This window comes from Aspergillus thermomutatus (genome assembly GCF_002237265.1).
Source record: "Aspergillus thermomutatus strain HMR AF 39 chromosome Unknown NODE_175, whole genome shotgun sequence".
NCBI classification, from domain to species: Eukaryota; Fungi; Ascomycota; class Eurotiomycetes; order Eurotiales; family Aspergillaceae; genus Aspergillus; species Aspergillus thermomutatus.
The window spans coordinates 12,655-36,246 of record NW_020798224.1 but is presented as its reverse complement, the minus strand read 5'-3'; the positions used below and the strand labels follow the sequence as shown (position 1 = coordinate 36,246).

The 23,592-nt window shown below is 48.6% G+C and overlaps 11 protein-coding genes across 11 annotated transcripts; 6 read left to right on the top strand and 5 right to left on the bottom strand.

Annotated features, from left to right (window-relative positions):
* Positions 1-328: 328 nt before the first annotated feature.
* CDV56_104316 (uncharacterized protein) lies at positions 329-3,797 on the top strand (the record flags this gene model as incomplete). The annotated part of the gene is made up of 3 exons (XM_026757935.1): positions 329-1,197; positions 2,542-2,603; positions 2,662-3,797. 3 exons carry the CDS (start codon positions 329-331, stop codon positions 3,795-3,797), a joined length of 2,067 nt encoding a protein of 688 aa, XP_026612374.1.
* Positions 3,798-3,997: 200 nt separating this feature from the next.
* On the bottom strand, positions 3,998-4,734 carry CDV56_104225 (bZIP transcription factor; the record flags this gene model as incomplete). The annotated part of the gene is made up of 2 exons (XM_026757844.1): positions 3,998-4,549; positions 4,603-4,734. The coding sequence occupies 2 exons, from the start codon at positions 4,732-4,734 to the stop codon at positions 3,998-4,000; spliced, it is 684 nt and encodes a 227-aa protein (XP_026612373.1).
* Positions 4,735-6,380: 1,646 nt separating this feature from the next.
* Positions 6,381-7,494, top strand: CDV56_103945 (aromatic alcohol reductase; the record flags this gene model as incomplete). The annotated part of the gene is made up of 3 exons (XM_026757564.1): positions 6,381-6,398; positions 6,470-6,897; positions 6,987-7,494. 3 exons carry the CDS (start codon positions 6,381-6,383, stop codon positions 7,492-7,494), a joined length of 954 nt encoding a protein of 317 aa, XP_026612372.1.
* Positions 7,495-7,725: 231 nt separating this feature from the next.
* Positions 7,726-8,346, bottom strand: CDV56_103861 (uncharacterized protein; the record flags this gene model as incomplete). The annotated part of the gene is made up of 2 exons (XM_026757480.1): positions 7,726-7,919; positions 7,971-8,346. 2 exons carry the CDS (start codon positions 8,344-8,346, stop codon positions 7,726-7,728), a joined length of 570 nt encoding a protein of 189 aa, XP_026612371.1.
* A 1,142-nt stretch (positions 8,347-9,488) lies between these two features.
* Positions 9,489-10,149, top strand: CDV56_103676 (uncharacterized protein; the record flags this gene model as incomplete). The annotated part of the gene is made up of 2 exons (XM_026757295.1): positions 9,489-9,999; positions 10,058-10,149. 2 exons carry the CDS (start codon positions 9,489-9,491, stop codon positions 10,147-10,149), a joined length of 603 nt encoding a protein of 200 aa, XP_026612370.1.
* Positions 10,150-10,830: 681 nt separating this feature from the next.
* Positions 10,831-11,283, bottom strand: CDV56_103564 (uncharacterized protein; the record flags this gene model as incomplete). The annotated part of the gene is made up of 1 exon (XM_026757183.1): positions 10,831-11,283. The coding sequence occupies one exon, from the start codon at positions 11,281-11,283 to the stop codon at positions 10,831-10,833; it is 453 nt and encodes a 150-aa protein (XP_026612369.1).
* A 293-nt stretch (positions 11,284-11,576) lies between these two features.
* On the bottom strand, positions 11,577-12,290 carry CDV56_103447 (uncharacterized protein; the record flags this gene model as incomplete). Its single annotated transcript, XM_026757066.1, has 1 exon — positions 11,577-12,290. One exon carries the CDS (start codon positions 12,288-12,290, stop codon positions 11,577-11,579), a length of 714 nt encoding a protein of 237 aa, XP_026612368.1.
* Positions 12,291-12,892: 602 nt separating this feature from the next.
* Positions 12,893-14,610, top strand: CDV56_103200 (uncharacterized protein; the record flags this gene model as incomplete). The annotated part of the gene is made up of 4 exons (XM_026756819.1): positions 12,893-12,953; positions 13,009-13,125; positions 13,177-13,874; positions 13,942-14,610. The coding sequence occupies 4 exons, from the start codon at positions 12,893-12,895 to the stop codon at positions 14,608-14,610; spliced, it is 1,545 nt and encodes a 514-aa protein (XP_026612367.1).
* Positions 14,611-15,179: 569 nt separating this feature from the next.
* Positions 15,180-18,596, top strand: CDV56_102722 (uncharacterized protein; the record flags this gene model as incomplete). The annotated part of the gene is made up of 4 exons (XM_026756341.1): positions 15,180-15,538; positions 15,593-15,960; positions 16,030-16,171; positions 16,220-18,596. 4 exons carry the CDS (start codon positions 15,180-15,182, stop codon positions 18,594-18,596), a joined length of 3,246 nt encoding a protein of 1,081 aa, XP_026612366.1.
* Positions 18,597-20,390: 1,794 nt separating this feature from the next.
* Positions 20,391-21,319, top strand: CDV56_102375 (SDR family oxidoreductase; the record flags this gene model as incomplete). The annotated part of the gene is made up of 2 exons (XM_026755994.1): positions 20,391-20,835; positions 20,919-21,319. 2 exons carry the CDS (start codon positions 20,391-20,393, stop codon positions 21,317-21,319), a joined length of 846 nt encoding a protein of 281 aa, XP_026612365.1.
* A 362-nt stretch (positions 21,320-21,681) lies between these two features.
* Positions 21,682-22,956, bottom strand: CDV56_102166 (uncharacterized protein; the record flags this gene model as incomplete). Its single annotated transcript, XM_026755785.1, has 3 exons — positions 21,682-22,448; positions 22,503-22,642; positions 22,691-22,956. The coding sequence occupies 3 exons, from the start codon at positions 22,954-22,956 to the stop codon at positions 21,682-21,684; spliced, it is 1,173 nt and encodes a 390-aa protein (XP_026612364.1).
* Between the last annotated feature and the right edge of the window lie 636 nt (positions 22,957-23,592).

The following is a 23,592-nucleotide window of genomic DNA, read 5'->3' as shown; positions in this document are numbered from 1 at the left end:
GTAAATCGAATAACCTCGCCTAACTCTCTCATCTAATGTGTATTCCATAATCCATCTACTGTTACCTATACAAATTATAATTTTAAAAATACTTGACAAGATCAGAACTTGTCCTTGGTAACAATTCTCTACTAAGCCAGAATCGCATTTCCGACGTGGGTTAAAGCCATGTGCAATCTCTGGTTGGATGTCGTAATAAGTACAATCACACTTAAGACTCTGCTACTCTGCTACCACCTGAGCTTGCTTTCAAAGTTATAGCAACAATCGAACACAATCCTGTATACCTTTGTCTTCCATACACCCTGAAAGTCAAGTAGGTCTTACCATGGGGATCGATAATCCCATCAGCTTCCTGGATCTCCCGCCGGAGTTGCGTCTCCAGACCTACAAAATCCTTCTGGGGAGATATCCTTATAGCCCTATACGCCTTGGGCGAAAAGAGACTGAGAAGAATAGCTCGGAAGACAAGCAGAATACCACAGAGACAAGAAGGCTCCATCCCGCAGTTCCTTTCATTTTTCCCCTTATGCAATTATTTCTTACCAACAAGCAAGTCTATCTGGAGGCTGTCCATGTGTTCTACACCCAGCATATATTTCGAACCTCTATTGAACTCGGAGAGAAAGACTGGCAGAAGATATACAAGTGGCTTCGGATGATCGGTCCGCACAATCGGAAAAACCTCAGAAGGATTGAGATAGACTATCGTTGCCTGGAATGGGCTCCGATACTGGAAGGTGGACAGCCAGGTGAGAGATGGGTGGGCGATCTATATGGTATGGTTCGATACCTGCCTATCGACTGGGAGGATCTGTCGCCAACGGGTGGATGGGTCGAGTTCATCAGTCCAACGATTGAGAAGATATTCAAACTCCTTGGCGAGTGCGGCAATGTTATAGTCACTTTCAAGTCCGGGCCTGGTGAGCTTCTTGACCGACTGCTGTGCCCCGAATTATATCAGGCGGAGCAAGGGAACGAGTACCCGAATTCTGTGTGGTTTGATATGTCGCACAAGAATTGGTTTCGGCACTATATTTCTTTTAGGGAGCAGCCAGATATTGACTATGATGGTGACCTCTACGGTGAGTACGACTTTTTCGGACCACCTACCAAGTCATTGCTACCAGATCTGATGGAGCTGTATCGGACTCGATATGGCGTGGAGTCCATCAGCGTGTTGTGGAGGGTTGAAAGGTACTGGAAAACAGGGAACTGGAGCTGGAGAAGGAGTATAATTGAGCGCTCTGGATGGGACATACTTGAGTTGGAATGTCATCCTTTCGCAAGTCCTCTGTATGATGTGGTAACTATGCACTTGAAAAAAAGGTTGAACAATCTTCAAGAATTGGCTGCACAATCGACTGGAGATCTTGGGGCTGATATGAAACTGTGTATGCGGTGCCCTGATGGTGCAGACTAGGGTATGGTATGCTATTTGACTGAGTGGTTGCATGTATATCTGTGGATATAGGCTTGCTGGCTATAACTTTGATACCTTTCATTGTTGCTGACAAATTTGATTAATTGAGTGACTTGATGCTTTTACTAATGCTCCTTGGTCATACAATCAACTGAAGATGATGCTAGTATCACTTATGTTCTTTACTTAGAGTACCAAGAGCATTTGAAATCAATCTGCGGCATCTTTCCAGGATATTGTTATATTGATGTAAATCCCGGGAGGCACAGCTGAGAGATATGCAGGCAAACACCGATGGCCATGAATCATAGACCGAAATTATAAACCATACATTGATTATTGATCATATGGAAGGTGAATCCGGTTACAGCCTCATAGTATCACATTGGTAATCAGTTTGAGGAAGGTATTGTGGCGATTTGCGCGCCGAACTGCAAGCCATCGGATTTGCCGGCAAGACGAGGACACTCCTTGGCAGACAATCTCAGATACCTGGAGCTCATTCCAGGAGTGGCGCGATATCAATTATGTCATTGTTCTGTATCAGGACAATGGTCGGCCATGGTGCAACTGAAGATCATCATATCAATCAGGGCAGAAGTGTGGGAGAATAAGCGCCGAGGAAAAAGTGCCACGCTGCAGATTCATAATCATACCCGATGAGAAACTTCAACAGCCACTGAGTGTTTGCCAGGATTGAGGATCACTGAACGTATAATGATCAAAAGAGATATAAGACAACTGGGTGGACTTCTTGTGGTTCATTGCACCTGCCAAACATAGTAATCTGAACGCATGATAATGCGACTGTGATGGTCCACAGCTCATCACTATGTTTATTCCTTATCGCGGACCATCAAAGAAGAAAGACACCAACACACGACGAGCAATCAATGCATTCGTGGCCGCGGAGGCGAGACCAGACGACGAAAGCGAAGGGGAGAAGAGATCAAGCACAGAGAAAGGCAGGGGACCCTGCAGTGGCTCCAGATTCCTGATTGTCATACCTCGCAAGAGCCAACAATTGATGAAAGGAACGAATCCCGGGAAGATGATCAGACACATAGGAAACCTTCGACACAGGCAATGGTTGTTTCGAGACCTGTTGGGGCTGGCAGGTTCTACCCGTTCGACGGATTCGCCTCAAAAGGCCCGTTGACTGCGCGAGCTCTGAGCTATTGTAAGTAATTTCTCCATCACATTCTAATTTCCGAGGCACGGCATTGATATCCGTCCAGATTTTGACGTACTTCTCCCGCACGATGCAAAGGCTCTGGGACTCGACGAAGTAGGCACGGGATCATACGGCCGCGGACTTCTCTCATGGGCCTCAAAGCACGACCTGATCCTGCATGGATTGTCGGCATTTACCCTGTGTAGCCTGGAATGTCAGGATCCTACCGGCAACATCAGTCGTGCCATCATGTTCCATCGGAACAAGGTCCTGCTGGACCTGCACAACCGCCTGTCCCAGCAGCAGGTGGACGACGTCTTGATTCAGGGGATGGCTCTGCTGATCCCGGTGGACGACTATTTAGGACATTATGAGTTTGGTCCTGTCCATCTGAACGGAATGCGAGAGGTGGTCAAGCTCCGTGGCGGGTTCGATGCGGTCGGAAGCTCCGACGAGAATGCTTTTGGGAGAAACCTGCGGATGAGTATGCTTGTAACCATGAGTCTGGTCGAGTTTCACGTCCAAACCACGATCACAAATGCCCCTACGACGCTTGCAAACGGGGTGTTTCCCCATCCTCTGCCGGTGTGGGGGGAGACAGCTCTGGATCTACCGCCAGGCTTTCGCGACCTAGCCCGTTGCGGCTATCTGTCAGACGAGACGATTGGAATTGTCAGGGATTTTTCACACTGGCTTGCTAGAAACAAGGAAAGCGAACCAACGGCCAGACAAACGTGGCGCTGCTCCATGTCCAGAAACTTAAATAACCTTGAGAAGTGCATCTCTGTCACCCTGGCGTGTCTTGCCGACGACCTCAGCGCTATGGGGACTCATCCGGCAGCGTTGATTTTTCGTAAGCCTCAGCGACGTGCCGAGGTATTAGCTGCCGTTACTGAGGTGTGGAACGATTTCCTGCTGATTGAATGTGTGATTTGGATGTGTACTGTCGTTGCGACACCACGGAACAGGCAGATCATCTGCAGAGAGAAGCAGCGACAACTGCTGAGGAGGTCAATTCTGCAAAGATACCCAGCGAGTAACTGGAGCGACATACGGCAAATTTTGCAGCGGTTTTTCTATGATTCATCTTGTGAGCATGACTGGGAAGAGGCCTGGAATATGGCGCTGGCTGAACTTCCTGACGTGGAGAACAAAGAGAATTCGCTACATGGCCATACATCAACCCAACGCTTAGCATAAACTGTAAAACTGAGGCGCAAGGAAGGGATGATGACATGTTTGATCTTGAGGAATACTTAGTGTATTCTCTCGTTTTAGCGCAAGACATTATGCATGATGAAAGATGTTCTGCACTGATTTTACTTGATGGAGTGTTTCAAATTTCACTGTCGCAGTGGCTAAGAGGAACAAGACGAAGTGCAAGTTGAAGACGATTCATGTCAACTTAAGTGACCAATGGATATCCCATCATTATTCGTGTCCATGCTGGGTTGCTCCCAGAAGTATTCATCACAGAGCAGAAGCGGGTCTAGGATGAATGGGTCCGGCGAAGGCCCCGGAGCCTCTCCAGGACTTGTGGAGGTGCTGTCGAATGGACTGTCAAAGGGAAGCCTCAACGGTTCAGACCCAGACGTTGGATGCTGGCTCGACAGGGCAGGGGACGGTAGCGGTGGTTTGTGCCCGAGAAAGCTCTCGTCCCATGAACCGTCTGTACTTTGATGTGTGGACAAAAGCTGATCTTCAGCACCTCTCGACGCTGACTGTGTGAGAGAGAGCAAGAGTTGAAGATTTGTTTGCATCGACTGCACGAGGAAGGGATGAGACATGGCAATTCCCGAGTCGACGACAGAAGTGTACATGCCGAGATAGAGGTCACGGATTGCGAGAATAGTTTGTTCAAGCTCGGCAACTTTCTGATCTAGGACTGCAATTCTGAGATCCTTGCGAAACCGGTAGGCTCGCTGTGCGAGCCGGATCTGCTCTTTTCGTCTCTTGAATGAAATTAGACATAGTTCCCAACAGAAGATTGTTGACAAGACCTCACCTCGCCCGCTGTTTCGCCAACACGTTCTATCCTAGGTCGACCACGCTTGAGAAGCTTTGAATTGTTCGTAGGAGGAGAAGGTTCGGACGTGTTCTGACAGTCGGACTGTTCTTCAAAAGGTTCAGTATCCATGGTTTGGATTTCGATCCACAATGTAGTTTCAGAGCAGACAGCGGGACAATTCACAACTTCTAATTGAGGTGATGGGGCCGATGTTTTATAGCATGACGTTGGGGAAGAGGCAGGGATACAGTCCTATTAACCGTAGAGCCATGAATCCCTGTCTATTGACCATGCATTGTCTCACCTTGCTCTGCTGGTCTCGCCATTTATCTTAAGCTGTCATGAGCAGGGTATCGTGTAAGTAGTTTATTGCTTTCACCTAAAGACATGAGGACCCGATAGCTGGGGCCAAATTCTCGGCGGCAGTACAGCCCAATGATTTCGAGATATGGCATGATTATATTATGGATCCCATTACAGCATGCTAGTCTGTCAGCTTGTCAGCAGAAGATAGCTAAATATTCAGCTATGTAATAAATGGCATCTGATGAGATTATCTGATAAACAATGCTTCACCAACGCTATCCCCGATCGGGCAGTCGCGCAGCCTTATCGGGATTAGAGTGAGTGGAGAAGTGGAGAAGTGGAGAAGTGACACTATTGGATGGCGTTTTGATAGGCCAGATAGCAGTTTCCAGGGTCCTTCCCAATAAGGCAGTCGCCTGTCCAATTTAGGCAGCGGCGAATAGACATGTCACATTCGTTTACAAGCCATCAATATCACACCTGATCCTTTGCAGTAGTTATTACTAGTCAACCTCCGGCAGACTGAAACACACTCGATGACCACAACTCTGCACGCAGTGCCATACGCCGCTCCTGGTCCCTCAGCCCTTCAGCCCTTGATCGGAGATCTCTATCTTCATCTGAATGTGCCGACTAGTACCCGTCCAGAGGTTGATTTCTAGTATCTTATGATCTTTTATACGGACCATCTGTTTAGAATCCAGACCGATCCATTATACAAAATCACCCGGTCCCTCAATAATGGGTACTCTTTCTAAACGGAGTATTCTAAAAGCAAGATTCCTCTTGTGTCGACTAAATGCCACTAACCACTCCTGCTTCTGGGCCAGCGTAATAATTAGGTCCAGACGGTCAATCTGCTAGGGCTTACTGAGGGCTGAGGTCTAGTGATACACTTGTAGTGGCGCTCTTGAGAGGCAAACCGATTGGCTTGTTGTAAACCCCTTGGCTCAGTGGGTAATTTGCATCGTCATCATAATTAGCATGGATAAGATTAAGATCAATACCTGTAAGGCTTATAGCTCCGTCTGCTCACTTGATGAAAGCGTTTCGTTAAACTCATGAGACAAAGTCAGGCATGAAAGACATCAAGTCAATACAGAGTACAGATTACAGATATAGGTCAAGAGTGGAGCTTACGTTCAATTAGGCTATAGAGATCGATGGGAATCTCTATCATCTATCTTGCTCCGCCGCGCTTCGGCAGATTAACCGCAGATGAGAAACAAATTGATAGCTACCTATATTGGCAATTGATTGGCATATTAGGAGCAAAACAGTCCGTTGCCACCTAATAGATACCACTAGCGCATGCAACGTCTATTGCTGATCGGAGTATATTAGTGATCAAGCCGACTTCTCCACTCAATCCACCATGACGCCCTGGTTATTCCAGCTACAGTATATTGATTACTCAACCCATGCCAAGCCAAGTAGAGAAGACCCCAGAGGGGAAGTATAAGTGTCAAATGGAAAATGACTTGATGGTATTTTATACAGCATCGGCATTCCTTAAGATTATACAGTCCAACATTATATCATGACCACAAACGCGTAGAAGAATATAATCATCATTAGAGTAAGTGAAGACCTCTCCTACTTGACCAAACTTGGCTGGTTCAACGAGCAAGGTGGTGGCTCCCTCAGAAGCATCCTTCTAAGGTCCCTTTTGTCTGAGCCCACATTCAAAGTCACAGTCCTCACCAGAGAATCATCCAAAGCGCGCGGCAGTATCCCTTCGACCGCGTCTGTAATCACCATCGCCGACTCCTACCTACTTGAGAACCTCATTAAGGCCTTCAAGGGCCAGGATGCAGTCGTGAACGCGATCACCAGTTTCTCTGTCGCCGAGCAGCACAAATTTATTGACGCCGCGATCGCCGCCGGGGTCAGGCATTATGTGCCTTCTGAGTATGCGCTGGATAACAATACGCCCGAAGCGCAGGAACTATCACCCGTATTCAAAGACAAGGCGACGGTGCAGCAGTATTTGCGCAGCAAGGAATCGACCGGACTAACCTAGACGGCCATCACATGCAGCATGTGGATCGGATGGCATGGGCTCTTCTGCACAGACATGGATACACCGACTCATGGCTGATTGTGCCAAGGTCCCCGCGCAATAGCTTCCCCGGCTTACACTATCCCAGCCGTATCATCACCTTCACCGACGACGGCGAGGGTTCCTTTTCCACGACCACGCTGGACAACACGGCTCTGGCGCTGAACCGCGTCCTCCTCAATCCCAGCACGACGGCCAACCAAATTATCTTCACCAGTGACTTTGCCACCACACAAAAGGAGCTCGTTGAGACGATCGAGCGACTCACTGGCGAGAAATGGGAGCGCAAGTCGATCAGCACCAACGAGGCTATTCCTGCTTTGAAGAAACGATGGGAAAATGGTGAAGCGTATGCAGGATATGGCCTCATTAACATCGGTTTTACCAAGGGAACCTACAGTGGCCACTTTGAGCCTGTCGGGCAAGTGAGGAACAAGGAGTTGGGGCTGCTAAAGAAAAACCTTGAGCAGGTGGTGAAGGAGGCTTTGGCCGAGGTGGGACATCCTGGGTTTTGTTCCTAACATAACTGAGTATTTACGAACGATTTACGAGTTATGGGCGAGATCGGACTACTCGCAATTTGAAATCAGATGAATAGAGAGCAATGGTAATCTTTAAGAAACCAAATCTAAACAAAAGCTGAACCAAGGCAATCAACAGAAGTAACCGAATATCAGAAAAGCAGAAATAACAAGCCAGGCAATATGACAGATATCGATCACGACTCCCCTCCGTCTCACAATGCATTCTATCTAGGTAGCATTGGGCTTGGGAAGAGCGTGGTAGCTAACATCATCGCTGCCAATCTGCCAAGTGCCGCCCTTGGTGTCCTTGTTCTTGCTGCCGTAGCAGCTGGAGCTGGGATCGGCCATCTTCATGAGGTATGTTTCGCAGTCAGCCTGGTTGGGGGTATGATCTCCATCCTTCATCTTGTTGTGGATTTCAACTGTATACTCAGTCAGCGAATATCAAGTCAGCTCCGGGTAAGGAATCTCACAGTCCACAGCGGCAGGAACGTCCCCTTTGAGGTAGTATCCGTTCTTGACAATCGCCGCGTGCTTCTGTCCCGCGCCGATGACAGTTGGCAGCCCGTCCTGGCTATGGGTGACATGGTAGCAATACTGCTCGACGGCAGACCGGTAGCCGGAGTGGCTCTTGCTCTTGTCATCCTCAATGGGCATCCAATTGGAACCGCAGCTGGAAATGTAGTTGCTCTTTCCACGCTTTTCGAGATCCTCGAAACCGTCGTTGGTAACGCCGAGGTCGATTATCTCTCGTACAACGATGGGAGAGCGCTCCTTGAAGAAGCTGGGAGCGGCACTTGCGGCGGTGGCCAGGAGACCAAGAGAGATGGCAATCTTGGAGAAATGCATTGTATTGGAAGTATCTTCTGGAAGGGTTCAAAGACGAGTGTTTGAGTTGCTGTTCTGGATTTGTGGTTGTTGCTGTCGTGGATGATAATTCCAGAGCACTGGGAGATGCCATGAGCTTTATAGCTTTCTCATATCGATTTCCTCCAAATGAATGCTTGGGATGATGCCTTGGAATTTTCTCTACAGAACACCGCCAGTTCGAACCAACTCGGTCACCGCATCTCCCCATCTTCATCGCGATGCGTCCCATGTTCTCAATCAACAACCCCAATGTAAGCCAAATGCTGCGACTGGTAGCAAAGCTGATCCTTGAGACACCAGTTGTTGGTGTTGGGGGCTAGAGCGAGGCATATTGACATCTCCTACAGGACTGTGTATTTCTGAAGTAGAACCAACATTCAGTCAACCCACACCGGACAGAAGATAGCGAAGCTCTTCGGATTAAGAGGAGCTTGTTAGATGGTGTTATGACATGAACGCATCTACCAACGTGGAATTCTTCGTTGGGGGCGGAGGGTTTCATGATCAACTGTATGTTATAGACCTTGCAAGATGTTGCCGAATGACAGACAACGTAAATGATGTGTATGATGTCTTTGGTAGCACTGCCTCTCCGAAGATCTGAAGCAGACATGGGGTAAAGGTGAAACAACAGTTGCGATGAGACAGGGTTCATTGCAGGACCTTCCAACAGCCAAGCCCTAAGCCCCTCCGGGCTTTTGGCGAAGGCCGCTTGAGAGCAGATCCCAACATGTTGACCTTGGCAGGAGTTGGACTCTTTTTCCTCTCAGCACAGCCTGGTGTATCCTTCTGGAGGAATCCTTGGGGCTAAAGTGTTCGTAGGATAAAGTTGGTTCACTTTGCCGATCAATAAACCACTCGGTGACATTGCTACAACAAGTGAATCGGCCATCGTTGGGAGCAAACACCGCCCTGCAAAGCTCTCTTTTCCTCTATCCAACATCCCATAGGGCGAGATTGATGTAAATGCATGTAGTCATAGGAAATTATACCGACTGAAGTTTTATATAAAGGAAGAGACTTCAAATGCGATTACCACAAGTTCAACAACATCAAGCCCTTACCATCTCCATCATCTAGACAAAGCCTCATCTCTTACAACAGGATTATTAAGTATCAAAATGAAAGCCTTCAGCTCCATTCTTATCCTCCTCTTTGTCCTCCTCAATCTCTGTCTCGCAACACAACGCGCAGACCGCTTTCCTGATCAAAAGCAGGTCGACAAAGACAACTATGAGGCCACGACCTTGGCTGCTGCCGAAAAGGGCGTCCGGCTCGAACACGGAAAACGCTATGCCTTCCGCGAGAAATGGGCCCCCGTCTACGGGGAATATATGTGTCTGCCAGACTACTCGCACGTCCGGCTCATCGTCGGCCAGTTCTTCAACAGTCCCACGCGGTCCGGACGCCAGGGCTTCGACGGTAAGGCCTTCGAGATGATCAGCGACGACGCAGAGACGAGACTGGGGCAGACGCCCGTGGGCGGACGGGTACACTCGCAGGTGGACAATCTCTGGTGGGCGAACCACTATTTCAGCGAGAAGAAGCAGGAATGGGTCAAGACGAGCAAGGACAGCAAGTACGAGTATCTTGGGGAAACTTCTTCGACAGATGCGTATATCACAAACGAAGGTATGTCAATCGGACAGTCTCTTTATTTCGTTTCCTGTAGGGTATCTGACTTTTGCAGGCCTGGAGTATGCTCGTAAGTGGCCTAGTTACAATCTCATTACGAACAACTGCATGGCCTACACCGAGGAAGTGTGGAAGAACATCCACTGAGTGTTCCAGTATTCGTAATCTGCACGGAAGCGCGACGAGATGATATTGATGGATCTGTTCGATTCTTGGATATATTAGGCTTGAGTGCATGTGGAATGTTCGGTCTTTGTCGTCTTTTCCTGTTATTGAGACCTCATAAATCGTAGGTACTGGTCAAGTTTTTGGGCTTGCTGCTCGCTCTGATATAAATACTCCTCTCCCAATGATAATAGTGAAATCCCAACGGTGTGATTGCTCCGGTTGGTCTCGCTCATATCCAATCAATGACCAGTTTAAATGGGAACAACATAAATATAAAACAAATAAGGGGAGGGCTTATAATCTTATAAAGAAGGAGAGAAAAAGAACTGCTAAACTTGATACTGTTATGCTATCTAGAGACTACCTAGATCTATCATCTAACTATCTTAGAGAGAGAGAAAGAGTAGGTCGGCACTTGGCAGCTGCCCTAGCTGACAGCCCTAGCTGGAATGGTTGATTGGGCCATCCATACAAGAACAAGTCTTCTGATATGTGGCTTATACCAGGTAAATCAACCATCGGTACTCAAAGCCACAATAGTTCTCTCATGTCAACAACTTTGGCCAAAAATAACTCTTGGCGAACGAACAGAAAGCCCAACAGACGTGGCACAGCCGCCTTGACATGCATCGCCAAGGAGACCGTCAAAAGAACGAGCCTCTAAAGACCGACCTTCCGCAACAAACTCATCAAAGTGAAACCCAGCCCGTCTTTCAGGAACCGCCAATAGGGCGCCCGCTGCTCGACAGAGGTGATCATCCACCCGAGGATCCAACATGCCCCGATCGCGAATCCGAGCAGAACGCGCTTGAGGAGGTTATTGCCGCATACAGCGAGAGTAAGAACGACACCGGCCAGGATAGACCGCCATGTATTTAAATTCGTTATCGGAACAGGGTCGGTGATGGAGGGCTCGGCGATATACCATGCGAAGAAGAGCGTGCTTGTATTGACCGCATAAGCGAACATTTTATCGACTTCTTCTGTGAGAGTGTTCGGGGAGGGAAACAGATTGGATGGACGGCAGGATCCTAGTTGACGGAGTGCAGTGAGCGCAAGGGCGATTGCCAGAGTCCGTCGAAAATAGATTGGTGTTGACGATTCTTGCTCCATAGAGAAAGTCCGGATACTTTCAGAATTTTTTTGGCAGCGAGGTATAAAAACTAACTTGCACTTCGCTGAGGCGCGGGGAAGGATGAAGAAGTAATGAAGACCAAGCACTAAGACGGGCTGGCGGGGGCTTTATATATAGCTTAACTTCTTACAAGTCACCAGGGATGGGATGATCATGACACAGGTACAGCCACAATAATAAGATAACCAACTACCAAGACCACATAAGCAGTCAAATGAAACCACATCATGAAACCAACAGGACCCTCAGACCACCTGAACTGCCTTCCCCCTCAATGTTGCGGCGCAGGCCTGGCATTGAAGAAGAGACATTGCACATTGTAAACACGGTTGCAAGTCCATGCTCCTGCAATGCCAAAACCAACCAGCACCAGTCCCGCGTACTGCTCCTCGGTCCATTCATCACTTGCTAATGCTGGCCCTACCTCAACAACTCCAGTTTTCAATACTGTCCTGGCGGCCGTGCAGCAGACTTTGCCACGGTCAACACGACGATCCAAAGTCCCTGGGCCGTCATCCGCGCTCACATCGTACACAATAGTCTCATTGAAATCCGGATGATTCAGCGAGTGCAAGTCCTCAGTGCTTCGGATCAGATGGTACGGAGCAGCACCGACCAGCAGCGCTCGTTTATCGAGTAGATCGGGATTTTCTCGAATCGCATCTAGCTGAGATCGATAATAGGCTTCCTCATCCATTGAGTCGCGCTTGGTCAGGCCCACACCGTGGAAATAGTCATTCAGACAGACGTCGGCTTTGCTGCTGCAGGAAGAGGTGCAGCAGTGATCCTGAAACACAAACTCGGTGCACTGGTCGCGGCAAACCTGGTATTCAGTGCTGCTGGGATTGAAAGCTTCTTTGCATTTGTTGAAGCAGCCCAGACGGATATTGTCCTCGTTCTGATTGAGGCATTTGCTGCAACCAGTTGCACTGACAATAGAGGCAAAAATGGCCACGGTGATGAACGAGAACAGCTGGAGACGCATCTTGTATAGCAGTTACGAAGTAGAACCTTTTGAATCAGAGAATGAGATGATGGAGAATTGCTCAGTGCCAGAGGCGCAAGAAGATGATTAAATTGAGATCATATGCTGGCTGATGTCCTGACACATTCCAACTTGATGAAAACACGGCCTCAATACTTTGAAACTTCACAGCCGCATCTCCCAGGCATACCTGTTGGTTATTTCCTGGCGGTCGTTTTCCACAGGCAGATTGACCAGGGTGTAGATGTTGGATGCATCACTGATACTGGAAGGCAACGTCGCCTCTGTTGGTTGATGGGGCCAGAATTGCTCGGCGTCAGGGATCTTCTGGAGTTGGTTTGTCCTCCCTAAGACCGACGAAAATCATCCTTGAGATTGCACGCAGACGTCAAGACGAGGCAGACTCGATTAACTTCACTTCATCGTCGTCGTCTAGTCACCTGATCCGCTGTCTCAATCTCCATGCTACCAATTCATCATTCCTTCTCTCTTCTCTCCATATCCCAGACTTCGTTCATTCAGTTCCATCTCCATTTCATCAAGCCCAAAAAAGAAAGAAATTATTCAACTCCTTCAGTTTCCTAACTGCTCAAATCCCAGCCATGGGTCAGACTGCAACCAAAGAATCTCCTGTCGAATTTCTCCCGCCAGTTCAAACCCGCGGTAGGACGAATCTCCATGCACGCTTTATATGGCAGCAAATACTAACACACCTCAGAGGAACTCCAGGAGAGATTCAAATGGCGCCTATCAAGACTCTTTATGAGCGATGCTAAGAATGAATGGTTTCAAACCATTTTCCATATCTTCTGCACCGAGTCAGAATCCGAGAAATGTACGCACCAAGTTCATCGTTGGTCCGCTCCATGAGGATAACATTCTATAGTCTGGACGGTGTCAGACCTGCAGGAATTCATGATCAGTACCTTTCCTGCAGAGTTGGCAGTGCCTGTCGGTGAAGCTGCCCCAATGCTACATCGCTGCCTCCTGCGACTCGGATCGTTTCCATACCACAACGATCCACACCATACTATGTCGCTCGATGTCCTGCGCACAGGAATTATTATTCTTCTAAGATTAGATGGTGGCAAGCTTCTTCATCAAGATGATGACGAAGCGTCACTCATCTACCCTGACCGTGTCAATGCCGCACAACGCACCCTATTGTTTCAGAGCATGGCGAACCTGCAAGCAGCTCCTACCAATACATCTCGCAACGTCGAAGTGGACTTTCACCTCCAGAAAGCGCTAGATCTGATCACCTATGGTAACTTTAGGCGCAATGCACGGTTTCCGACCGCTGTGACCAAAGGGCCTGAGTATCCTCCCGCTGAACATTTTCCTTCGTCAAACTCAACATTGACGAACGGATTTATCTCGTTTAAGGACTTTAGACCTTTGCTCCGCTTGATGCTCCTGACGCAGTTGCACGTAGCCGGTATCGAGCCGGATGAATTCCCCACCTGTTTGACAAAGGTCGAAACTGTGACAGACTGCCTGTTGGCCGGATTTCAAGACCGAACTGCCACGGATTCGACCGGTGTATCGTTCGCTACTTTTGACCAAGTACTTGACAAGTCACTGGTGCGTATCAAACTGCTCTATTTTTTTTTTTTTAAAAAAAAAAGGACTATACGCTAACACAGGCTAGCAAAATCTTTTCGTGGGTCTGCCCCGAGTCTTGGGGCCTTTACAGTCGGTCAAACCCTTGCCGTTTGAGAAGCCCCCTTCATCAGTCAGAGATGCACAAATGCTGCTGAGGGAACTGTTCACATCTTCAATCAAGACACAGACTCCTTCAGAGGGACTGATGATGAATCTCCCCCTCTTGAGTCAGCTGTCAATGACCTTGCCTGAGGACTTTCCCATCGAGGCGCAAAAAAGTCTCTATTCTTCTCGGGACGTAGATCTTCGACAAATAGGCACTTGCCTGTCCGTGACCAGCACAGCAAGAATTACCCTTGTGTCGGGAAAGAGTGCGCTGGAACCCGTCATTTTTGGCGCATACTTTCCCAAAGGCTCTTCACTCAGCGGTCTTGCCAAAGCGAGCGTCATTTGCCAACTTGCTCCAGTTCATAGAGTCTTCCATCACTCCGAGGCGATGACACAGATTAAACCAAATGTCTCTAAAACCGACACACAGTTGGAAATCTCGCTGAAGGATGATGTTCTGGGCGTCGTTACTCTGGCGTTGCAGTCGAACTCGACAGGCCTCTTTACAGCACAGAAATTGACCGACATCAGTCTGACATTCGACGTTGATGCTGTGGAAGTTTTCAATTATGAGGGAGAGTTTGTCCGTGTTGATACTTTTGAGTAGTTTCCATCTTATGTCATGTTCTTCCGCTTTAATCTTCACAGACATCCTTTACAGATAGAATATCGGTACTTATGAAAGAATATGCATTATAAACATTGATGGTAAGTATGCCTTGATAAAAAGACTATTATTGACCAGAGGCCAGCCTTCATGGATGGTAGTCGTTCGGGACTTCGGGCTTTGGCTGTAGGTGTTTAATTTGGAGTTTCACACTAAAGCCTGCAGCCAATTATAAACATTAGCATTCCTCTGTCAAAGCAGATCAATCATTTCCCCCCTTTCTGGCTCGAGTTTTTCGACAACCAAGACGAACGCCCATCGACAAAAGAAGAAATATGACAACACCAAGGTTTTGCCATCGTGATTATACCGTCGCATGGTTATGTGCTCTTCCCATCGAAATGGCAGCGGCCAGGGCAATGCTCGACGAGACTCACCCCGATTTGCCAATTAGTCCCAGCGATTGCAATACTTATGTACTCGGTGGGATAGCTTCTCATAATATTGCGATTGCGTGTCTTCCTAGTGGTATATACGGCACAACATCAGCTGCGAGAGTGGCAACACAAATGTTGTCCACCTTCAGGTCCATACGGTTTGGCCTCCTGGTTGGTATTGGAGGGGGAGTGCCGACCCCAAAAGTCGATATCCGGCTGGGCGATGTTGTGGTCAGTACACCGACAGGAGAATTCGGGGGTGTGGTGCAGTATGACTTCGGCAAAGCAGTGTCCGGTGGTCTCTTTCAACGGACTGGCTCGCTGAATAAACCACCTCAGATACTCTTGACCGCGGTGTCCCGCTTACAATCCGATCAGATGATGCTGGAAGTGAATCGCATTCCACAAATTCTCTTGCAAATGGTAGAGAGATACCCGAACATGCAGTCGAATTTTGCATGCCGTGGCCAGGATGAAGACAGGCTGTTTGAGTCTGTATATGACCATCATGGAATGGAGAATTGCGACAGCTGTGATACGAATAGATCCGTACCCCGAGCTCCTCGACGTAGACATGGGCCCGTCGTTCACTACGGTCTCATCGCATCGGGCAACCAAGTGATCAAGGATGGCCGCACCAGGGACAAGCTTGCCCAGGAACTCGGCATTTTGTGTTTTGAAATGGAAGCGGCTGGGCTGATGGACAACTTTCCGTGCCTTGTTGTTCGAGGCATCTGTGACTATGCGGATTCACATAAGAATAAGCAGTGGCAGGGTCATGCGGCTGCAACTGCAGCAGCGTATACTAAAGAGCTGCTCTCAGTGATTCATCCGCATCATGTTCTAGGTACACAGACAGTGGTCTCAGGGATAAACTCTGACCCGTCATATAGCCTTGATTTTGAGCAGAATGGTATGAGTAACGAACACCATTCGTTTTCAATGAGATCTTCTGCTTGGCACTGACCACTAAGCTTACCAGAACCGCTTTTCCTGGTGCCAGGAAGACGGAATGACGGCTTCGTGGTCCGTCAGAAAATTTGTGATGAGTTCGAGTCTTTGCTGGATGCAGAAAAGAATGGATCCAATGTTCGGATAGCGCTCTTTGGCATGGGGGGCTGTGGGTAAGAACCTGCCAGCCTGGGAGGCGAAATCATTCTCACACTTCGCAGAAAGACAGAGCTTGCCTTACATTTCGCCTATGCGTGGCGTGGAAAATGCCGCGTATTCTGGGCCAACTGTACCTCAAAGCAGGAATTCATGGCTGATTACTCCGACATCGCCGTGAGAGTTGGCCTCGCTTCGGCCACCACAGCCCAGCATCACGCCGGCACTCTCCTCAAAGAATGGCTCGACTCCACCAAATCTGGAAATTGGCGTATGATACTCGATGCCTCAGACAACTGGGAAGAAATGTTTGCGTATCTAGAGGCTTTTCTTCCTATCCACCGAGGCACGATTGTGTTCACTTCCCGGGATCGGCGAATCCTGGACATACTAGAAACCAAATTGATACACCCCAGCTTTGCGATCAACGTAAACGGGATGGATCGAGATGAAGCTCTTGATATGTTCCGGTCCCTCGCAACGGAATGCTCCGACAAGGCCGCAATCATCGAGCTCTTGGACTTCCTCCAATACCTACCTTTGGCTATCAAACACGCAGCCGGCTACATCAGTTTCACAAGAACAAATGTGAACCACTACCTCGAAGGACTCAAGGGAAATAGCGCATTAACGTGGCAGCTATTTGAGTGCGGTCCCATGCCGATCAACCTAGATACTCGGCTGCAACTGCCTATTGCTAGGACTTGGGACATGTCTTTCGCCAAGATCCGCGAACAGAATACAATCGCAGCCGATCTCCTCGGTACTCTCTCCTTCCTCAATTGCGAGAGCATTCCCAAAGATCTCTTGCTCGTTTGTGGAGTGAATATATTTGGCCTGAAGCAAATGAGCGACTTTGAGATGGCCATGGGCGTCCTGATGGCGTTCAGTCTTGTTTCGCATCGTATCGATCGCACAAGAGAAATATATCAAGTCCACTCCATTGTTTCCCTTGCTGCAAATACCTGGTTCGCTAACAATGATCCTGAAAAGATCAGCCATATTTATGGAATTGCTCTTTCTCTGGTCTCGGAGGCCTTCATGCAGCACTCAACTGAGTCGTTCCTGATCCAAACCGAGGATTTGCGACATCTCAAGACGCTACTGCCACAAGCTGATGCCGTCTTGAAAGACAGGTCGACCTTGGCTTTGCCCTCTGATTCTTCATTCGAGGCCAAGAAAATGAGATTAACCTACGAATCCGCTAAAACTAGGCTGCTCTCGGGGCAACATGTAGATGTCGAACAGCTCATGTTGTCGTGCCATGACTACTACGAGGAGCACAGATATTCTTTCCCGTCAGAGCGCACTCAGACCATGATAGCTCTAGGCTTGATCAACAAAGAACTCGGAAGCTATGACCGAGCTATGCAGTGGTACAAAAAAGCAATCAATGCATTCAGTGATCTACCAGAACAATCCGCTGTCACAAAGAGCGTGATCCTGGTCAATCAAGGCAACATATTCAGAGAGCAAGGTGATTTCCAAGCCGCAGAAAGGGCTTATGGTGAAGCATTCTCCATCTGTGAGAAGGGCGAGCCTCTATACAAAGAAGCCAAACTGCACATAATCAGTTGTCAGGGGAGCATGCTTTCCGCTCAAGGCGAGATGTCGCAAGCGTTGCGCAAGTTCCAGGACGCTCTCCAAGGTTGGCGGACATATGGCGAACACGACCAACGAGCGAATTTTGTGCTGGCGGATATGGCAGCAATCCATGCACAACGAGGCGAACGAGAGGCTGTAAGAAAGTACGACGAGGCCATCGATGGCACCATTAAGAATCTGGGAAAGGAGCATCCACGGACATTGCTTATGAAGGCGGATCGTGGACGCGCATATGCGCTTGTCGGTGAGCGGGAGAAAGCCTTGGTCGAATTAGAGAATGTATACAAACAACAACTCAAGGTCTTGGGCCCCGCACATGTGAAGACGATGTCGACGAAGCATAATATGGGCGTTGTCTTGAGTCAATTGGCGCGCTTCGATGAGGCTCAAAAGGCTTTTGACGAGGTCCTGGAGTTCTATGAGAAAGCAGCGTCCGATCCCCAACTGCCGCTAGGATACTATTACACGTTGAAGAGCAGGGCAGATGTGCTACGAGAGCAAGGAGATCACGCCAGTGCTTTGGAAGACTACAAAAGATCATATGGGGCGAGATGCCTATGCGATGAAACCAGTCCGTTCCTGTTCTCGATAGAGCTAGCGAAAGCGGACCTCTTTATTGAGCTAGGAATGTTGGAAAAAGCGGAAAGAACTCTTGCTGACCTGGATCGGGTGAGAAAGAGAATGGACAAAGACCTCTACCTGATCAAATCATTCGAAGAAACAGTCAAGTACTTGAATACAGCAAGAGCTGAGTCCAAGGGTTTCGCGATGCGCATAAACAATCTCTGGATGGATTTTATGCAGAGAGCAAAGAGACACCGCCGGGACGAAGAATGAAGCCACTAAAATGACAATTACCGATTAGTAGAGGCAGCCAGGAAGCATCTTGACAGACCAAGGTTGTTATATACAGTCTAGCTGGCTCAAGCCCGTAATACATTGGCCAGTATATTCATAATATCCCTCACTCTATACCTCAGCCAGTCAACCTCACTCCATTCACCAACCCCGCCGAGTCAGTGTTGGACATGGATGTCTTCGTCAAGGCATCGTTTCCTCAATGATTTCTTCAATGTTTCTGGATATCCTCACCAGGCTGTATCGTCATCGTCCATCCTCTCGCGTCGCATTCTATTGTAATTGGGCTTTCCGCACTCGTGGTAGTTGTTCGCATCGTAAAGGTAGCCACAATTTCTCTATTTTTGCTCATTGATTAATCAAATGGTTCATAAACGTCAAGAGGATTGGGCTTCCATACGCATTTTCGAGTTGGCCGGGCACTTCGTGGTCCGTTTTCCATACTCTCATTATAATTTTGATTGCCATCCTGGCTGAAGCAATTCCCCATTTTCTGAGTTGGAGCGTGGTTATGTTGACCTTGGTGGGTGATGAATCCTCAACTGAGTTTCAAGACTGCCTTACCAAGAATCTTCTTGGGAATGGCTTTATTTAAGCCTAAGCTTAGGGATTGTCATCTGATGGGCGAGACGAGGCTGAAAACCCCTTTCCTTTGCATTTCGTATCGCCGGGCTAGTCAGAAGGGGCCGCTAGTGGCTTGGGTGATAATGCGACTATATTGTCTGATTGGAGGGAATGTGACCTTCAAGCATGATTCGCCCTTATTTCACTGATTCTACTCGTGGAGGCTCAATTATGAAATGTGGTACACAAGAGCAAGCCTTTATTTCCTTCATAGAACGCTGTAGCGTGACTCAATAGGCCAGGGATAACATCCCATTGTGGCATCACCCGAATGCAGCCTAAGCCTATAACATTATACGCAGCTAGACACTGTGCACTTTCTATCAGAAAAGAGCAATCAATCAATCATTATTATAATTTCCATAATCTCAATTTAAGATGGTTCTACCAGTTTATAGGTGCATCTCCAGTAATAGGTAATGATGGTTACCCAGCTAATGGCATACATATGCATATCAACTTCTGTATCAAGTGGTGTCTGCAGAATCAATATCTGGACGGTAAAAGCCCAGCAAATCTTGTGGATCTATAAATTCATGCAACCTCATAATCTTCTCTATACTTATCACCTGAGCAATGTGATGCTTGAAAGCGCGAGCACAACCCTAAAGAGGGCATGAGGAGTATCTAGGCCCTAATTAGTGGCAGGGGAATAGTTAGGATTAGTAGATGCGTGCGTTTAGTGACCATTCTCCAGCAGAATCTTTAGTCTATATTAGTAGTTAATATTGCACAATAACAGGGCTCGTATATCCACCTCTATATACCTTATTCTATACTGCATGACTTTAGACTGTTCATTGTAAGTCTCCTATTCGGGAAAGGCATAGCATGATTTGTTGTGGGCGGTGGGCAAAGACGTCAACCCTTCATGCATCAAGGAGCCTAGGCGTTCATAGAAAAATAGATACTCTGATTCTCGAGTCGCTGTCCGGCGTGTTCGGACTTTACGGACCTTTTACTAACAAGTAAATCCGAGGGAAGAGAGATCCTCATGCTTACAAATAACAACATTCCAACTCTCCCTCGGACATGATCCCATCAGCTGCTGTGCAAGATCGAAGCTTCCGCTTATTATTATCGAGAAATAACGTATCGTTCTACTTAACTGTCCATTTCGCCGTCTTCCACACCAATAACCACTACAATATGGCAACGCTGCCGAAGAAGACAGTCTTGATCACGGGCTGCAGCACAGGCGGCATCGGCTGGGCAATGGCCAAGAACTTTCACCAGCGAGGGTTCTACGTCTTCGCCACGGCGCGCAATCCCTCGAAGACCGCCGATCTCACCGAGCTAAGCGACATCGAGATCCTCGAGCTGGACGTGACCGTCCCGAAGACCATCGCGCAGTGTAAGGACATAGTCACGAAACGAACGGGCGGGAGCCTCGATGTCCTAGTGAACAACGCCGGCGTCGAATTCAACAGCCCACTGCTAGATACCGACGTTGCCGAGGCGAAGAGGCTGTACGACGTCAACGTCTGGGGCCCTCTTGCTATGGTCCAGGCGTTTGCTCCCCTGCTTATCGAGGCCAAGGGAGTTGTCTTCAACCAGAGCTCCATTGACGGGGCCTTGAACATGGTGTGGGCGGGTTAGTTTCCGTCGGCCAGCGCTTGCAACTCTCTCTCTCTCTCTCTATGGCTAACCGAGCGACGCGCGCGCGCTCTTGACCAGGCATTTTCGCCAGTTCCAAGTCCGCCGTGGCGCGCATGTCGGAAACCCTGCGGGTCGAGCTCGAGCCACTGGGCGTGCGCGTCGTGACGTCCATGTGCGGGTCCGCCGACACGCCCATGTTCGGTAAGCCCGGTGGTCCCATGGGCCTACCCGAGACGTCGTACTACCACGGCGTCCAGGACGCGGCGTGGAAGGAGCGGATGGACCACCAGCGCCAGGCCATGAACGTCGATGTGCTCGCCGAAAAGTTGGTCAAGGACATCCTCAGCGGGGCTAGGGGCGTCATCTGGCACGGGGCGTTTGCTCCGTTAGTGCGGTGGGCGAGCTGGTTGAACATTACGTGGTTGGTGGATAGGTTGGTCAACTCGGCACGAGGCTTGAGTCAGGTCAAACGGTGCTAGGGAGGGGGGTGAATGGGAGATGGACGACCTCAAAGGTGGCTTGAATTGTTTGCCTCAGTTGTGTCTCTGTAGTAGGGCCACGGTCTTGCATGGAATAAATGTTTATAACTTTTTAGATGTCTAACGACATCGATGCCTACCAAGAGCCAAACTTTGAACTCAGAAACTCTCAATGAAAAATGCGGTTCAGTGCGAGTTTCACCACAAAACCCTAGACGACATAAGCAAAGGGGGCCGAGAATCTCTTTGCTTAGAGTGACCAATATGGGATCGCTAATTATTAACTAAACAACCAACATCTTGGCATATATATTGGAGGTTATTGCATCTATACATGAGCTACGGGGTATGCCCCCAAATGATCAACACAACACCAACCCTGCCACAATACACCAGTCCCAGTTCCATCTCGTCGCCTCAACTACATCGTCTACATTCAACATGCCGACCCCACCATCGACCAAAAACCGCCATAGCCTCATGCGCAGGCTGACAGGCCAGGAGGGGATACTCCAGAACCGAGACAGTAAACCTCTCTCTGAGGCAGCGCTGATCATCCTCTGCATGCTCTGTTTCTGGCTGTCTGTTGGGCCCCAAGGCCATACAACACCGACGGCCTTTTTCAGCGAGACGCTGGCGTAGTAGCTGTTCTCTGATGTGTAGGTGGAGTTCTGAGCAAGGTCGTTTAATGGGGCGTCGAAGAAGACGTAGCGATCTTCCTCTGCGACCACCAAGTCAAACACGGTATTTCCGGTTCCGACGACGGTAACAGGCCCACGGACTAGCGTTTTGCTTGTCCCGTTCCAGTGGGATAGCCATCCTCCGGAGCGAAGAGGAGCCAATTGATCGAGGAGTACCGGCCAAGTGACATTTCCGTCCGTTTTGATGTCGATCAGCAGAGTAAGGCTTGTTGTAGGGTCGACGTCAAATACGCCAACTGAGCTGTTGGAGGATGAATTGGTGTTTAAACTCGAGAGGATTATTGTCAAGGGGTCGACATAGAGGCTCTTCAATGTACGATCAGGGGACAGAGAGCGCTTCCGATGGCCGACGAGCAGATCGTTGCCCTCGAGCCAAATATCTGCTTCCACGCCTGTGCAGCCTGCTGCCATGGCCTCATATAGAGGAACTGAGCGCCAATAGTCATTATGAGAGTGGCATTGGACCGGTGTTATGCCTTGACTGAAGTCTTCCGGCCAGGGAGATAGTGCAGCGACTGAGTCTGTCGGCCCTTTCCATGTCTTGACAATTCTCTGGAGTCCGTTCGATGGGAGAGCAGGTGTGAGCCGATCGATCAATGTGAGGACCAGTGAGAACCACACCCTGGGAAGTGTCAGTAGGAAGATTTGACTTCACAAGGATAATACTTACAGTATAGCAATACCACCCAGTGCAAGGATAAGCAGGACGGCAACAAGAACACGATTTCTCCTGGCTTTCTTCTTGCCTACAATTGTAGGGTTGAGTCTTGATTTGAAGCTCACAACCCAGCGGCGAGGAGCTTTCTGGTCGGGCTGATAGTAAGTATGTAGAGACTTGTTGGAAAGATCAGAAAGCCTTGGTTCAGTTAGTGTTGTATCACTCAGTGAATCTGAGCGCCGTGAAGAGAGACGGGAGAAAAAAGGCAGGGCAGCCATGATCTGATAATTCTGATGGACAAGAACTGGATGTAGTGAACAGCTTTTTGATAGTCATCTGCTTCGTCAAAGGAAATAAATGAACATATGAAGACCATGTTGCCGGAGCATTATGTAGGCGCTCAATCACCCATGATTTCCAAGGCTGACACAGAACAGTACAACAATTCCCAATGAATATGTTCTATCCTGATAACATTCACCAACATGTTGGCTTTTAGAATGTTAGAGGATTGCATGGCTGCAACACAGCCTCCATCGTCCTGCCAGAGGGGCCAAAACATCAGGGTCGATCTTGAAGCAGTTGGTGGCGGCGGATGCTGCAGATAAAACCAACAACATTGAAACACAACGTTAACAAGGCAGACAAATGAATTGACCCGAGGATAGCCATACAGAGATCTCTCTACTCGGGTTGACAAATTTGCAAAGACGTTGCTTGGGTTTGACCTGGACTCAAAATCACAGCGAGTAAAGTAATATAGTTGGAAGTAAGGACAGAGTAGCTAGCCTGGCAGAATCCTTGCAAAATGCGAGCAATCTAATGACTATGTTCAGAAAATGGTCATACAGTTTATTATAGCTTTAGTATCATAGGTAGCAAGTTGACACAGATGCTTTTTAACGTTGGGCTCT